This window comes from Triturus cristatus, chromosome 7 (genome assembly GCF_964204655.1).
Source record: "Triturus cristatus chromosome 7, aTriCri1.1, whole genome shotgun sequence".
Taxonomy (NCBI): Eukaryota; Metazoa; Chordata; class Amphibia; order Caudata; family Salamandridae; genus Triturus; species Triturus cristatus.
Genome location: NC_140590.1, coordinates 268,730,088 through 268,744,912, shown reverse-complemented (window position 1 = coordinate 268,744,912; position 14,825 = coordinate 268,730,088). Strand labels below are relative to the sequence as shown.

Genomic DNA, 14,825 nt, shown 5'->3' with positions numbered 1-14,825 from the left:
GAGCTCCACTACAAACTGTGATAGCTATAGCAACCACTAAGCAACATTTTTCCTAGTCTCAACAGTGTGCTAAATGAAATGTGTCCCATACCTTCCATTTACTCCACATACACACAAACACAGCCCTATGACCACAGGCAGCAGAGGAATGACATGGACCTGCATGCCTTTTGTGTGTATTGTCTAGGTTACTCTCATGACTCGAAGTTGTACGACATATTCTCTGAACTCCAAGGCAATCAGGGAGTGGGAAGAAAATGTTATGTCGCAGAAGATCACAAAAGTAGGGCAGATTGCACTCACAATAACAGACACACTCCAAATCGCTGGCCGTTCCTGTGCAGTGGCGGCTCCCCCTATAAGGTGGAGAGTCGTCGCCCTACTGCTCGTGTAAAAAAAGTAAAATGATAACTGAATTTATTTCTGTTATTATATATATTTATTTTGTTGAGGCCGGGTTGGGTGGGGCCGGCAATTCTGTGACGTCAGGTAGGAGGAGTGGTTTGCACTCCTTAAGTGTGCACGACTGCTTGCAATGGCATGGCTAATAGAGAGCCCTCTGTTGGCCTACAAACCATTTCAACCAGAGCCAAGAATGCTTTTAACAGAGTTGGCAAATACCTGCACATATACCAGGCTGCTACATGGGAATCCATGCATATGTTTACCAAGCCCTACTCCCATGGCAGTCAAATCAGCAGAGAGGGCTATTTTGTCCACCTATTCCTCCAGGTCTTTTTGGTGTGAGTCCACTTCTAAGACCCTCCGCTTGGCTGTCTATTCAAAAGTATCCATCAGAAGAATACGTTGTTTACCTTCTGTTACTCTCTTTCTGGAAAACACTGTCTGGCTGTAGATTCCTCACTGCCTACTCTTCTCCCTCTTCTGTGGAGTGGACTCTTTTAACTGTTAATAATGTCCCACATTAAATTAGGCTGGGTCTGCATCAGAGGGCACAAAAAGGTTCAATATAAACTGATGCCTGCGCACAGGGAACAGCTTAAATGCAGCTCTTCGCCATCCCTTTCAGAGGCAGTATGAGGCAACTGTGGAGTGACAGTGCACAACTTCCAGCACATGCGAGCAATTGCTTGAAAAAACCTGTAGCCAGTCTGGTACCTCGGGATATACAAAAGGTGTGGAATCTTCACGTAGGATATCCAGAAAGAGTATTAGAAACTTGTTCTTCATATCCACAGTTATTCATAAGCCGACAACAGCTTCTACCATATGGTCCCCATCAGGCTCTCACCCTCTTGCTGTGATTGTATCCTGCTGCTTCATACCCAAGATCTCCACTTGGCCCTAGCTCTGCTACTTTGATCTCATCCTTTTTTCTCATCACAAACTTTAGGTTCTTCCCACTAAGCCTCAGGGTTCTTCATGTATTCATCAGGGACAATAAATCTGATGTTGTGTCACTTGATTCATCCCTAGGTTCATGGATGACATTGAAGAGATGATAGGTCACCGACCCTGGCGCATCTATAAGTACATGTGGCAGTACATCAGCATCCTGGGCATGATTGGCCTGCTGCTGGCGAGCCTCATCCGCATGGTGATCAAGAAGCCCACCTACCAGTCCTGGGACGGTGAACAGGTGTGTGGGGCGGGCACTCTAGAGGGAGTGATGTGGAGAAGAGTTGGTCTAATATGCAGTCAGGTGCATGATGTGCATTACTGTAGGTTCTCAGACCATTGTGACACTTGGGACTGTGATGTACTGCAAGGCAGCCTTTAAACGTGATGTGATTTGCATAATGTGCAGAAGGGCCTAAGCTCTTGGGTGGCTGAAGTGTCTCTGTTTACTACTGAATAGAAGAAGTATATGATATGCTGCAGAACTTGCACTGAACTGATTGAGTGTGCAACATGGCATCAGTGATGTTCAGCAGGACTTGCTCAAGAATTATGAGATGACTGATTTTCGTCAGGGTTTATTGTGACATGCAGGACATGGAGCAGGTATGGCTTTGAGCTTCTGTGTCTTAAGTGAATGCAATTGTTAGCATATATCAGAGCTGATAGCTGTTATTACTTTATCAGTGGGGGGTGCAAACTCTCCATGTTTATTTACCGAGGCAGGTCACAAGCACATAAAATTTAAGACCGAAACTAACACACAAGTCTACCTAACTTGTTTCTCTGGTATATGAAAATTGGTTAAAGAATAGAAATCTCTACCCAGAGTACAGGATTCCTTGGTGTGTTCATTGTGATCAAACATAGGAGATGTACCAAGTTGATATGAATGTACAGCTGGTGGGTATCCCATCCTAGTTCTGTGTCTCCAGTTCTGCTGTTTGTGAGACTCTGGCAATACCTAAATGAGCATTTTGTGAGCTTCCATCTTATTTGTATAAGGCATCACTAAAGTGATTGGTCACTGGGATTCCCTATGTCCTTATGCATGCTCTCTAAGCACAATTTTTTTTTTATTGTGTATCTTATTTGATTTTGTATGTACAACAATAACTGCAACAGAATACTTGCGCATTCTCTCCCCGGGGGGTACACAGTGTCAAACCTTCAATGTGGCTTACATCTAGATTCAATATCAACTGTGGGCAGTCCAGGACTGGTATTCCTTCACGTCTCTGCATCGGTTTAGTGCCAGAGCCCATTCAATTTCTTCTTTTTTTCAGTTTCATCCTTAAACTGATCATAGCTCTATCATTCAGTGGACCAACATTCCCATATTTTCCCAAACTTCTAAGGGCACCGCCTAGTCTTGTAAATTGTTTTTTCTTTAGCTTGACATACACTCATTCTCTTGTCCAGTTCTATACTCGAGGGCATTCGGCACTTCCCAATTTCTGCTCAATTTCTCTTAGTAGGAAGCCTAAGTTAATAAGGAGTTGCTGGTACGAGGTGGCATCTGAATCCCTCCATATTCTCAATAACACCAGTGGTGCATGCACATCTATCCGTGAGCCCCCTTGGCTTCTAGTCTATTCCGTAACCCTGTACAGTATGATTGAAGAGCCGGGCAGTTCCATAGTGTGTGTATGAAGGATCCTTTTTGATCCCAGGCACAAAAACATTGGTTGTCCCCCACCCTGCTTAGTTTGTGTGGTAGCGTTGTGGTATAATATACCCTGTGTAGTATTTTAAGCTGGTTCAAGCAAAAGTGCACCTGAATCTCTGCTTGTAGCAGATTGCGGGCATCTGTCCAGTCCTCTACATCCAATTCCTTCCCCAACATCTATCTGCCATCACGCTTGTATTTTGTGCAGGTCACGCTGTGTGTTTATTATTAACTTACCATATGTTCGGGACATTTCCTTTGTGGACATGTCACCATGCTATTCACATTCTACATGTCCTCAAGCATATAGAGGACAATCAGGTCCCACTTCCTGAATCCCGTTGGTATATTTACTGGGCCCAGTTAGGTGCCCACCCATAGAGGAGTCTTAGCCGTTAGTCTTTTTTCCCACCCCATTTCTCTTAGCAGCCTACACCAAATGGAGATTGCAGCTGCGGTGGTAGGCGGTGCATATGTCGCCAGATAGTCACCGTAGAAGACATGGAAGTAACCTTTCCCGCCAGTGGCCGCTTGGTCCAGATGAAACGCAGGGTCATCCAACGGGGCATACTTATTCACAACACCGACTTGTGCTGCCTCTTAGTATTTTTGAACATTCTGCAAAGCTATTCCCCATCATATATCACAAGTGGTGAAACGTTGAGAGCGCTATTTGTGATAGGCCATCTACTCATAGCAAGGACGTTATTAACCTCTTAAGCACCTGGTAGAAAGTGTCCGGGATTACCTATGAACTGTTCTGGGGTATATATGTGAACCTAGGTAATACAATCATTTTGAAAATCGCAGCCTGACCCTCAGTAAGTGTGGCAGCAGATTCCTGTGTATTTGGATATCGATAGTCCGAGCTATTTAAATGATGGTTTGCGCTCTTCAGTATTGGGAATATTAGGGATTTATCCCAGTGTATACGCAGTTCCAAGTAGCTCTCTTAGGTTGCAAAAATATTACCCACGCTTGCTTGGGATGGTTCTGAATTTGTTAGGTAAAGGTTGATGCTGTCAGCATATAACGATATTTGGTCCTCCCAGTGTTTTCTCAACGCCATCCCCATATCTGGGCATCTACCCTTATACGTTATACTAACACCTCTCTGGTAAGAGCAAATAGCATCGGTGAAAGGGGGCAGCCCTGCCTGGTGCCCCTTCCTATCGGAAAGTCTTGGGAGAGGGTTCCATTTACTTTAAATCATGCCTTAAGGGTTTGCATGGAGAAGTTTGACCCATCTTAGAAATTTGGGCTGGAACCCCATTTTCTTGGGAACCTCAAACAAAAAGGGGCATTCTACTTAAAGCTTTAGTCACATCCAATAAAACAAGGGCGAGGGAGTATCCCAATCCCTTCGCAGCCACTATATTGTTGTATAAATGGTGTAGGTTGAGCTTTGTAGATCTATGGAGCATTAATCCGTTCTGGTCTGGGATGCACCATATCCATCATCACTTTCCACAGTCAGTTTGCTTGGACCGTTGCCAGTATTTTGGTGTCGAAATTGAGGCGTGAGAGTGAATGGTAGGAGTCCCAGCGATCTCTAGGTTTTCCTGCTTCTGGTATGAGTACACTTGTTGCAGTCTCAAGGGGAGCGTTCCACTGGAAGTCAATTCTTGCCTGGGGTTTTTCCATTTTGCAGTTGTGTGAGAGCTAGCTGCACCTCTTGTACTGTTAAATCCTCTTCTAGTCATTGCCCTGTGACTCTCCAGCTGCCCCTCCCTCTCCCCATCTTTCCCTCACCAGGGGCTCCCCGCGATTGGCGATGTCCATTGACTTATCATGTTGGAGATCTGCCTCTACTTTGTCCCGTTTGAGTTTGGCCCGCTCTTTAGAAGGCATCACAAAGGTGCACCTTAGGATTCTGCAATGCTTTACTGTATCTTTCCTTTCTTCGATCTTGCCACGGCTCAAATTGTGAACCTTTCCACCAGCACTTAGCTGTGTCTTTCTAACTCGTCCCACACCTCTGTAGCAGTTTCACAAAAATGTAATGCACCCTTTATAATTATTCAAAGCTTTGCAGGTCAGGGCAGATCATAGTGTAAGGGAGATCTAGGTGACGTAGATGTTGCTAGACACTAATGAAGGTTCCTCGTTGTTATTATACCATCATGATGTAGTCTGGGTAGATATTGACGTTACTCTCATCTTTCTGCCAGGGCCCGTGTGTACATGCCTTTTGTAGTGTAGCAAAAAAATCAAAATAGGGGAGTTAGAAGCGTGGGGGGAGTTTACTCCGCTTCCATAAGTATAACCTCAAAAGGAGAGTGAACTGGTTTCTTTGGTGTCTGGGTGTTCGAGGCATATGAGCTTCTGATTACACACTATGTATAGATCGCCATCTGGTGTTGGGCCCGGATGTTTGCACTTGTTTTTGTCTTGGAAAGTCTTTGGAAGTCACGAAGTCGGTGACTCCTCCTTTGGATCATAGTGCGCATGGGCATCGGCTCCATCCTCAGATTGTTTTTTTCCGCCATCAGGCTCGGATGTGTTCTTGCGCTCCAGGTCGGAACCGTTACCGGTTTTCTCTTTCGAAGCGCAATCCGTCCCTTCTCGACGGTATTGTTTCGATCGCGTTTTCCCAATCCACGCGACTCTTCAACTTCGAAGTCTTCGATTCCGGTCGTCGATGTAGGCCTTCGGGCCTACCTGGGCCTCATCTCCGGCTCATGGAAAGGACACCATTCAAAAAGTGTCCTTGATGCGGGTTGAAGTTTCCCCACACCGACCTGCATGAGGTGTGCAACCTCTGCCTCTCACCGGAGCACGAGGCCAGAGACTGTCCAGCTTGCGCCTCCTTCCGCTCCAAGAAGACGATCCGGGACCGACGAGCTAGTAGAACAATGGCTCGCTCATCATCTTCGATCCCCGACGACATCTTCCAAGAAGGCGTTGATGTTCCAGAGCAAGGTTGGGTCGAAGAAGGCCTCATCAGCGCTTCCGAAGCAGATGACCCCGACGTCGAAGACATCACTCCAGCTCAGAGGGCTGTGAGTACAGACGTCGACTCCGACCCAACCCCCCCCTTAACACTCTAAAAAAAGGCTTCGGTACCACCTTCACCTTTGGGCCCAGGTGCACATCGAGAGACTGCTTCCCATGCCCCGCCTTCGGGCCCGGTAAAGAAGCCTACTAAGCCTTTAGATGACTCGGGCTCGAGTCAGCCTAACCTCGGTGCCGAAAAACATACAGAGGCACCGAAAAAGAAGACGTCCTCTTCATCATCCACGCCGATCGCTTATTCGACATCTAAGTACTCGGCGTCGAAGGCTAGCACCGGTTCCTCGGCACCGACAACACCATCGGAGCCGACCAAAAAACGACCACCAAAGGGCCCCGACTCCCATTCTTCGAAGCCGAAAAAACAACAACAGGTTCCATCGGACAAAGACACTGCAAAACTGCACAGTTCCAAACCTAGAACCGCTATCGAGTCGGCGCCGAAAAAGCATACGGCACCGAAGCCATCGACTCCGAAGGATCTGCCTCCCACAGAAGAACTGTTTCGGCCAGGTCCTACCCAAAAGACTCTTGTGAAGGATCCTAAGACTGGTCACTTAATGCTTAGCATCAAGAAAAGACCCATAGATACGCCTGAACCGGCTCCACCACCGAAAAAGAGAGACTTTGCTACCTTTCCATTAAGGATCCCTTCTCCTCTTCCTCCCCCTCCTCCACCCCCACCACACTGCTCTTCTACACCATCACCTACTCCAGTAGATGATGATGATGATGATGATGATGATGATGATGACAACACCTCAGATGATGCAGGGGGAGGTGCGGACGATCAACCCCTAGGGGACCCTACCCCTACTGGCTCCTCAGACCCCTGGGATGATTATAGTGTCCCAGACGTCCCTTACACCCCACAGGATGACATCTATCCCTCCAGGCCTTCCCCTCCAGAGGACGATATCGGCTTCAACCAGCCCCTTCACAGAGCTGCCCAGTACCCCGGGGTTGCCCTTCATACAGTCCCAGTGGAGGAAGATTTTGTCATGGACACTTTTGACACCACACAAAGGTCCACCTCAATTTTACCTATGCTTAAAGGGGTCATTAAGCATGCACCAGAGATCTTTAAAGACCCAATCACGGCTCAAGTCATCAACCTGAGAATAGAAAAAGTATAAGGCTGCTCCTACTGATCCAGCATACATTAAAGGCCCCGCACCTCTAGACTCCTTGGTAGTCTCCAATGCAAGGAAGAGAGTCAATTCCCAAACATCAGGTGACGAACCACCACCAGATAAGGAATCTAAACTCCTGGACACCACTGGCAAACGAACAGCGTCACAGGCAGCAAACATATGGCGCATTGCCAATACCCAAGCGCTGTTAGCCAGGTATGACAGGGCACATTATGATGAGCTTGAGTCCATAATGCAGCACCTCCCTGACAGGTATAAAAACAGGGCCAACGAACTCATACAGGAAGGCAAAACCATCACTAACACCTCCATCAGGTGTGCCTTAGATGTGACAGATACCACCTCAAGGACAATAAACACCAGTGTCCTTTTGTGTAGGCATGCCTGGTTACGCATCTCAGGTTTTAAACCTGAAGTCCAGAGTTCCATACTCAATCAGCCATTTGATGAGCAACACCTATTTGGCCCTAATGTGGACGTATCACTTGAGAAAATGAAAAAGGATACAGACACAGCCAAATCTATGGGAGCCTTGCAGTCGCAAGCTCCCATATGGTCCTTTCATCGCTCATCCTTCAGAAGCACCCACAGAGGCTACTCCTCTGATAGCCCCTCCACTTCTTACAAGGCTCCCACCCAATCCACCTTTACTAGAGGTTACCAAAGGGGGGTTACAGGGGGAACAACAGCAAAGGCAGAGGCAAAAACAACAACTCCCGCTCTGCCTCCACCCCTCCACGCCTCCAGACTCCACCAATTCCTCCCTGCCTGGGCAAACATCACTTCAGACAGGTGGGTGCAACAGATAATTCAATCAGGCTACTGTCTCGAACTAGCATCTACCCCCCAAACATACCACCCAAACAGCGTCCAATGTCACAAGAACATCTGTTACTGCTAAAGCAGGACGTAATCTCCCTCCTACAAAAAAGTGCAATAGAACCAGTTCCCCTGCACCAACAAAACAAGGGAGTTTACTCCCTCTATTTTCTAAACCAAAAAAGGACGGCTCTCTAAGGCCTATTTTAGACCTCAGACCCCTAAACCTATACATACACTCAGACCATTTCCACATAGTCACACTTCAGCAGGTCCTTCCTCTGCTTTCACAGGGCGACTTCCTTGCTACCCTAGACCTCAAGGATGCCTATTTCCACATTCCCATTCACAGCGCTCACAGAAAATATCTTAGATTCGTAGTGGACGGTCAGCACTATCTATTCAAAGTACTCCCATTCGGAGTCACCACAGCACCAAGAGTGTTTACCAAGTGCCTAGCAGTGGTGGCAGCACACCTAAGAAGACAGCACATCCACGTCTTCCCATATCTAGACGACTGGCTCATAAAAGCCAGCTCATACAATCAGTGTGTACAACACACTCACACCACTATTCAACAACTTCACAACCTTGGGATCACAATAGACCACGCCAAGTCCCAGCTGCAACCGTCCCACATGCAACAATACCTCGGTGCCACAATAGACACCTCAGGGCGCTAGCCTATCCCAGTCCCAACAGGATAGCAAGCGTACAAGCTCTTCTCACCAAATTCCAACCGCAACACTCTCTTCCAACTCGAGTGTTCATGCAACTCATAGGGATGATAGCCTCTTGCATATTCATAGTGCCTCATGCAAGACTCCAGATGCGTCCTCTCCAAGAGTGCCTATCACGCCAATGGAACCAGGCTCAAGGTCAGCTAACAGATCTGGTGTTGGTAGACGGTCGTACCCATCGCTCTCTGCAGTGGTGGAACACCAAGAACCTTTCCAAAGGGTGACCGTTCCTAGAGCCGATTCCTCAAATAGTGATAACGGCGGACGCATCGCTCTCCGGCTGGGGAGCTCACCTACTACATCACACCATGCAGGGCAGGTGGACACATCAACAAAAGTTACTCCACATCAACCACCTGGAATTACTAGCCATATTCCTAGCCTTAAAAGCATTTCAAAAACACACATCAGGCAAAGCTGTCTTAGTTCGCACGAACAACATGACAGCCATGTATTTTATACAAAAACAAGACGAGACACACTCTCTGAAGCTCTCTCACCTCGAACATAGCATGTGGAGGTGGGCTATACCTCAGAACATTTTTCTCCTAGCCCAACATGTCCCAGGAGTCCAAAACACAATAGCCGATCTGTTGAGCCGTCAAACACAACAAATCCACGAGTGGGAACTTCATCCGCAAGTTCTTCAACCGTTTTTCAGATGTGGGGGCAACCACAGATAGACATCTTCGCCACCCAAGAAAATGCTAAATGCCCAAGTTTCGCTACCAGGTATCCTCACCCATTGTCCAAAGGCAATGTGATAAGGATGAACTGGTCAGGCAAATTTGCGTTCGCTTTTCCACCTCTCCCTCTCATTCCACTAGTGGTGCGCAAACTACAGCAACACTCCTTAACGCTCATCCTAGTTGCTCCAACTTGGGCCAGACAACCATGGTACACCACATTGCTGGAACTCTCTGTAGTTCTGCACCACAAATTACACCTCTCTCCACCCCTCCTAACCCAGAACCATGGAGAGATCCAACATCCAGACCCAGCTCAGCTCAACCTAGCGATCTGGCTCCTGAAGTCCTAGAATTTGGTTACCTTAACCTTCCTCCTGACTGTATGAACGGCATTAAAGAAGCTAGATGGCCTACCACTAGAGCATGCTATGCAGCCAAGTGGAAAAGATTTGTAATATACTGTCATAACAACACTAATCCCCTAGATGTGTCTATCCAACACATCATAGACTACTTACTACACCTCCAAAGATGCAACTTAGCCTACGCGTCTATCAGACTGCATCTTGCTGCCATAGCAGCATATCTACAAAATAGACAACATCTATCACTTTTCAGAGTACCTACCATAAAGGCCTTTATGGAGGGACTCAAAAGAATAATTCCCCCCCGAGTACCACCTTCACCTGTGTGGAATTTAAACATCGTTCTCACAAGACTAATGGGGCCTCCATTTAAGCCTCTACATAAATCTGAGCTACAATTCTTAACATGGAAAACTGCTTTCCTAGTAGCCATTACTTCTCTATGAAGAGTTAGTAAACTACAAGCACTAACTATTCAGGAACCCTTTCTGCAGATGCATCATAATAAGGTTGTTCTCCGAACTAATACTAAATTCCTCCCTAAAGTCATTTCTCCCTTCCACCTCAATCAATCTGTGGAGCTGCCTGTATTCTTCTCGCACAAACAGTCGCAGAAAGAGCTCTTCACACTTTAGATGTCAAAAGAGCACTGCTGTACTACATAGAAAGAACACAACCTCTTTGTAAGACCAAACAACTATTCGTATCTTTCTCACCACCACACAAGGGCAACCTCATATCAAAATCTGGGATAGCTAGGTGGATTGTCAAATGCATACAAATTTGCTACCACAAAGCAAAACGTACATTATCTGTTCCTCCTAAAGCCCACTCTACACGAAAGATAGGGGCTTCAATTAAATTTTTAGGGAACATTACCTTAGACGGTATCTGCAGAGCAGCTACATGGTCTACACCGCACACATTCACAAAACACTATTGTGTCGATGTGCAAACTAAACAACAAGCTAGTGTGGGCAAGGCTGTACTCAAAACACTATTTCAAACTAGTGCAACAAATACTCGTGGTCGCCGCTAGGAGGGGATACTGCTATACAATCTATGCATAGTGTGTAATCTGCAGCTTATATGCCTCGAACGGAATATGCTACTTACCAGTATGCATCTGTTCTTGGCATGTAGAGCTGCAGATCTACACACGCCTACCCGCCTCCCCGGCTACCTTTATCTGTTCCAGTATTATCTTACTTAGATACAGCATACATAGGCATCTTTCCTGTTTCTTACAAAGCTCCATCATGTCCCTGCTGGCGAAAAACAATCTGAGGATGGAGCCGATGCCCATGCGCACTATGATCCAAAGGAGGAGTCACCTACCTCGTGACTTCCAAAGACTTTCCAAGACAATAACAAGTGCAAACATCCAGGCCCAACACCAGATGGCGATCTATGCATAGTGTGTAGATCTGCAGCTCTACATGCCAAGAACAGATGAATACTGGTAAGTAGCATATTCCTTCCGGAGTGTCAACCTGAAACCCTCAACCAGTATTTGCCTCTGGGGGTGTAAGTAATCACCAGTATGGTGCTTTGTTGTGTGGTGTCATCATTGGGTTTCTTACCTAGGTACTCTCATCCCTAGGTGCGTACCGCCTACATCTGAGGGAAGGTAACTTTTGTGATCTGTGCAGTGATATATTAAATTACCACCTATACCATAAAAATGTGAAGTTAAATAGAAGTAAGGGTCTCACCGTCCTGAGGGTCTTGCTGGGTCTCAGGCGGGCGAGCCCTCTTCTCTTCAGCTGTCTGCGGTAAAGTCAGAGCTTCAGTGGCACGGCATCCACCATCTTGGCCTACCACGCCACCAGTCGAACTCAGATGTTAGGACGAACAGCCATCCCGCAGCAAGGCCCGTGGCTTCGCTGATGCTCTTCAGGGTCCCCAAGCTGTGCCCCGGCACTCTGTCATCCACAAAGTGCTCCGGGGCCACAGGAAGACTGCTGTCACGGGCCTCGGGCCCTGGAGCTCTGCACTTACGCTGCCTTCTTCATGCGTCCCTGGCCATACCCCTTCAAAGCTCAAATGTTGATGTTGATGGGAGGGGGGGGTAGGTGTGTGTGTTAGTTTGTTAGTGTGTTAGTTACTGGAATTCCCTGTGTGCTGCTTTATGATATTCCAGCTTTAGCCGTTTTCCCTTGGTGCACATCAACAATGGGTGATATCTGACTCCTGCAGTCTGTTTCTCTCTTTCAGGCTTTGGAAGTACAGCGCGAGTACCCACCATGGGCTCTGGCCATTTTGATTGGTCTAATTGTGCTGGCCTTCCTGCCCATCCCGGCTCTCTTCCTGAAGCAGCTGCTAAAGGAACGCAGAAAGAAGCACAGCTCCGATACTTATGCCGAGTGTGATTACAGCCAAGGAAACACGGATAACGAGGCCATGGAGGAAAGTCCTGAAGACCCCGAATGCCGACCTAATGCTTACGTCCCCATAGAGATGGAGGACATGACTGAAACGGGCAACCTGCTTGCTGGCACCCAGGGCCCTCTCACAGAGGAAGACAGCAACCAACCATTAACTTAAATCCAGGCAGATGAAAGGTTTTAGACTTATTATATGGAGCAACTGCTACAAAGAAGGGGCTGATCACTCACCCTTCCTTACACCAGGTCCTGGACTGAGTTGTGCACTCTTGACACGGTCAGGTCATTGAAACTGGTTCACTGTTGATGGTGTTCTGTGATCGAAGGCTACAAGTGTTGGGCTACTCATCCTTCGAGCCAATAAACGTGGTCTTTGCACTTGTGCAGGTAGAATAGACTCATAAAGCTGCCAACCTGCTCCCACCTGCCATGATCGCTACCTCTCATATCAGGCGGGACCCAGAGTAGCCTGGAAGCTCCTACACCCATTCCAGGGATGCTGCAGTTAATGGACTCAGACACTGGCAGATGATTCAGCTTCCGTTTTTTGTAAGCACTACAGTAGGCACAGGATGGAAACATCGCTCTCAAAGATGCTTCTGTGGAAATAGAACCTTTCTACCACCGTGCTCTGTTCAGTGGAAATAGGACTCTGCCATTGAACAAGGAGCACAACAATCAGTTGCCAAAACAACATTTACCATGACTATTGACTGGTGGAGAGAAAATTACACAATCCCTTATGAGGAATGAACAGTGGATGATCTACCTCAGATCAGTGCTCGCAGGAGAGCTTATTTTGGTTTTCGACTGCTTGGGCTCTCATTGTTGGGTTAAGCAAGCTGTCCTTGGTGGGCAAGATTAAGGGAGATTTCTTTCATGGGTAAAAATGGGATGAGAGAAAGTGTTGTTTGCAGCTAATACACAGAGAACTATAATTTTGAGAATGCCTAAAGAAGCTCTTATTGAAAGTGTTAAACAAAGTGATTTCTCATTCTTGAATGCAACAGCTTTACTTCGTAGATCAGACCAAGTTTTGTTTCATTGGTGGTACAGACTGAGCTCTCAGTAGTAGACCATTTGTAATGAGTGGTTATTGGGTAACCGCCTGATTTCCTTAGATTTGTCTTTCCCACAACACTCTTCTTGACTGAGGATTTGGCATTGTGAGCACTTTTGTGTTTTTTAAACCAGTAAATCAGTGAGTGAGAATGCTTGGAAATCTCCAGTCCCCATCATACAAATTCCCACCTTCTAGAATGTTCCCCTGATGACCGGAGGACCACGCTAAAATGGTTTTCTTGTATTTTTATTTTTCTGTATCATGCCTGTAGCTCCCCTTTATCTCAAGTCACCTGCCCCTAACCTTTTTGGTGGAATTTCTACCCCCTTTCTTGTGAATGTTTTGCAGTTTATCAACAGTTCACCATTTTCTCTTTGATGACACCAGACTGGGTATCACATTTTTATTACTTACCATTTTTTTCTTCCCTTTTCTGTGTGATTATCTATTTTCCATGATGGACACCCTGAAAACGAATTAACCTTAGGCATTCATTCTGTTTGCAACTATGTTCTGCTCTGAAAAATGTACAAGCTCATTTATGGCAGCAACAGGAGAGAAGGGGAGCTGTGGAGTTATGCTTACTGAAGAGCAGCATTATGTAGGATAAGGAAACCTTGTGCTTGGCTATACCTCTGTCTGGGTTAAGCATGAAAGGCTTCTCCTCGTAGTTAATGTCAATGGCAGAACGGAAGCCACCATGGACATTGTAGCCTGCCTTGCTATCAACAGTCACCACCTCAGAAATTGAGTTTGCAGAGCACAAGACTCTCTGTCCATTCTATACTACAATTGTATTGCATTTTTAAGACTTTAATGACGGCATGTCTACGTATTGATTCTTTCGTCCGACATCCTGGGGAAAGGTAGGCTTCTCTGTGCCTATATACGACACCCCCAAACTGAAACATAACTTGTTTCAAAGACTTTTCAGACCAACAGTAGATGTCAGAATAATGCACATCATGTTACCCTCGAAGAGTTTCTAGCTTCAAAACTAATGTTACAGGTAAGTAAGTCACTTGTTTCTTTCTGAGTGCAAGCTCTGAGCTGTTACTGGCCCAACAACCTGTGTTCATAGCAATCAGTGCTTCATCACAACCACCAAACCAATTCCCCTCTTGTCTCTAGCAGTGCTGCTATGCTATGATATCATGTTTCCCCTCAACATGCAGGTGATATTTAGCACCAAGCGGATTTTGGAATTTCATCTGCAGTTTGGTTAAGCCCATATCGAGACTGTAGAAACAGTATCGACAAGGATACTTTGATACCCTAGCTCCTGTTGTTTCCAGTGCACAGACTGATCCAGAATATCAAGGGGGCAGGATGTATCAGTGTCTTCTTTAGGGGCCTCGTTTGAGGCACATTTTTATTTTTTATTAGGCATTTCTTGCTCATTCAAGCCCTATATTGGCTAACAATATTGAATTGTACATTAACAGTTAAGATAGAGAAATAAGCTGGAGACACTTCATTTCCCCAGGAGGGCCTTGAAAGATGGGGGCTCTGGGCAATTTCCCACTTTGCCCATGCCTTAAAATGATTCTGGGGTGTGTGCCAGGCTT

At 46.4% G+C, this 14,825-nt stretch overlaps 1 protein-coding gene across 1 annotated transcript in view; it reads left to right on the top strand.

The window, feature by feature from the left end:
- Positions 1-14,079, top strand: part of LOC146809384 (sodium-dependent neutral amino acid transporter B(0)AT2-like) — a 90,677-nt gene extending 76,598 nt beyond the window's left edge. The window contains exons 11-12 of the mRNA XM_085616198.1: positions 1,438-1,600; positions 12,025-14,079. Coding sequence (XP_085472324.1) covers positions 1,438-1,600; positions 12,025-12,354 — 493 coding nt within the window. The 3' untranslated portion in view covers positions 12,355-14,079. The remainder of the gene's footprint in view (positions 1-1,437; positions 1,601-12,024) is intronic.
- Positions 14,080-14,825: the final 746 nt, after the last annotated feature.